Source organism: Condylura cristata, unplaced genomic scaffold (assembly GCF_000260355.1).
Source record: "Condylura cristata isolate star-nosed mole 26May11 unplaced genomic scaffold, ConCri1.0 scaffold00011, whole genome shotgun sequence".
Classification (NCBI taxonomy): Eukaryota; Metazoa; Chordata; class Mammalia; order Eulipotyphla; family Talpidae; genus Condylura; species Condylura cristata.
The window spans coordinates 1,924,882-1,926,931 of NW_004567112.1; the positions used below are offsets into that span (position 1 = coordinate 1,924,882).

At 69.6% G+C, this 2,050-nt stretch overlaps 1 protein-coding gene across 1 annotated transcript in view; it reads left to right on the top strand.

The window, feature by feature from the left end:
* ADAM12 (ADAM metallopeptidase domain 12) overlaps positions 1 to 2,050 on the top strand; it is a 178,226-nt gene that overhangs the window by 111,467 nt on the left and 64,709 nt on the right. The window contains 1 exon segment of the mRNA XM_004680953.1: positions 1,710 to 1,786. Coding sequence (XP_004681010.1) covers positions 1,710 to 1,786 — 77 coding nt within the window.

The window sequence follows — 2,050 nt, forward strand, 5'->3', positions numbered from 1 at the left end:
CGGACCGGCCAGGCAGGAGACGCCGGCCGCGTGGGCAGGCAGGACAGCGGCTTTCATGCCTCGGCACAGATGACCAAGACGACGCAGCAGGGGAGGAAATACTTCACGCCGGTGTCAGCTCAGAGCTTAGAATCCAGGCCATGAAGAACGCGCCCAGCCCCACCGCACAGGCAAACGCCCGCTTAAATCGGCAAAGCGTCGCAGGGACCCTCTCCGCAGGGCCCCGTGTGAGCGAGCCCCGCGGGCAGTGAGGCCTCAGCACCGCCCACGTCTGGCCACCACAGCCACCAGCGTGGACAGTGGCCGGCGCTGCCCAGGGCCGGAAGCCCGCCCGCCCCGCCCCCCGCATCAAGGCGTTCGGCTGCTCGGGAAAGGCTGGCAGGGACTCAGGCTTGAAGCGTGACCAGGCGGGTAATCACCTGCCGCTTGGCGCCAAGGCCGCGAGCCGCACCGCGCCCCTGCGAAAGGCCAGGCGAGGCGTCCATGGCGGCCGCGACCCCGGAGCCGGAAGGTGGAGGCACCCGCCCCACACGCCGAGGGACAGGCCTGGGGTGGGGTCGTCCCTGCGGAAGGGGTGAAGGGCCGGTGCCCCCTGCGGCTGAGCCGGAAGGCTGCCCCTTCCGTGACGGGCACGTGAGAGGCAAGTCCGGGCCTCCTGGGCGCAGGGGCGAGGGCAGCACTGTCAAGATGGCCACAGCCCCTGCAGCACGAGCTCGATCCCCACCAGGGAGGGATCCCCAGGCCGTGCAGACCTCCTGTCTCCCCGCTGCCCCCCTCTACAGTGGATTCTGTCCATCTGCCTATTCTGCTCTCCGCTCTGTCTCTGGGGAGCCCTCTCACCCCCACACCTCTGGCCTGCACCCCAGCTCTGTATGCATAAATACGTTAAAAAAACAAACTAGGAGGGGTCTGCTGTGCCCTGTGGTCACCGCCTGGCCGCACTCTGGCGGCAGCGAGTGAAGGAGCCCTGTGCTGAGACGGGCACGGCGGGACGGGACGGGGGACCCGAGCACCCCAGTCCCTCCGCGGACCCCCAGCGGCACTCGGTGGCCACGACCGGAGTGCTGCGTGCTTGGTGGTCTCTTGCCGTCCAGCCCCTGGGCCGGGCTGCTGTGTGACCGCCGTTCAGCAGCGGGTCCGCCTTGACTCAGGCGCTGCCTTGACGAAGGGCCCCCCGTGGCTCCCTCGTGCCGACGGGGACGTCTCGGAGATAGGCTGGGGCGGCACGTCCGGGTTGTCCCGCGGGAGACATCCCCTGTTGGCCTGCCCTGCCCCGTGGGCCTTTGGCTCTGGCCGGGCGCCTCGCAGCGGTGCCCCGTGCTCTCCTCACACCCCCGCACCCCTTCTTCTCTGCTTTCCTGAGCCGCGGCCGCAGGCCCGCCCCAGCAGACGCGCACCATGGGCCTCCCGGCACCGCGGGGGTCAGGCGCATGAGGGCAGGACGCGCAGAGCTGCGGGTCGAGCGGAACGGTCTGCTCCAGCAGGGTCGGGGTGGCAGAGGCAGAGGGAAACCGGGGTGCCTTCCGCACCCTGTGCGGAACCTCGGAGTAGACCGGATGGTCCTGCCGGCACGCGCTGGGCTTGGCTTTGAGTCTAAGGATGGCAGGTTCCGTGTCTTGTGCCAAAAGGCTGAAAGCGCAGATGAGGATGGGGCCTTGGTTCTGTGGGACAGCCTGGACACGCGGCTGACCCGAGTCTCTCTCTTCTAGGGTCACTGCTACTACCACGGGCATGTGCAAGGATACGTGGGCTCCGTGGTCAGCCTCAGCGCGTGTTCTGGCCTCAGGTAAGTGACCGTGAGGCCGAAGCACCGGGCCTCAGCCCCCGGGACAGACGGGAGGGGCCTATGGGACGCTGCCCACAGCTCAGCCGCTCGCCGGGCCCCGGCCGCGCCCCTGCACGGGCTGCTGGGCCGAGTGTCCTGGCTCGGGAGTCTGTCCCGCAGAGGCGCTCTGGCGCTCCGCTGTTCCCGGGGCAGCCTGGCGCGACGCTGACGGGTCACCTCACTCTGGCTCAGTCTAGACTGAGCCAAGGGGCCGGCCCGACCCTG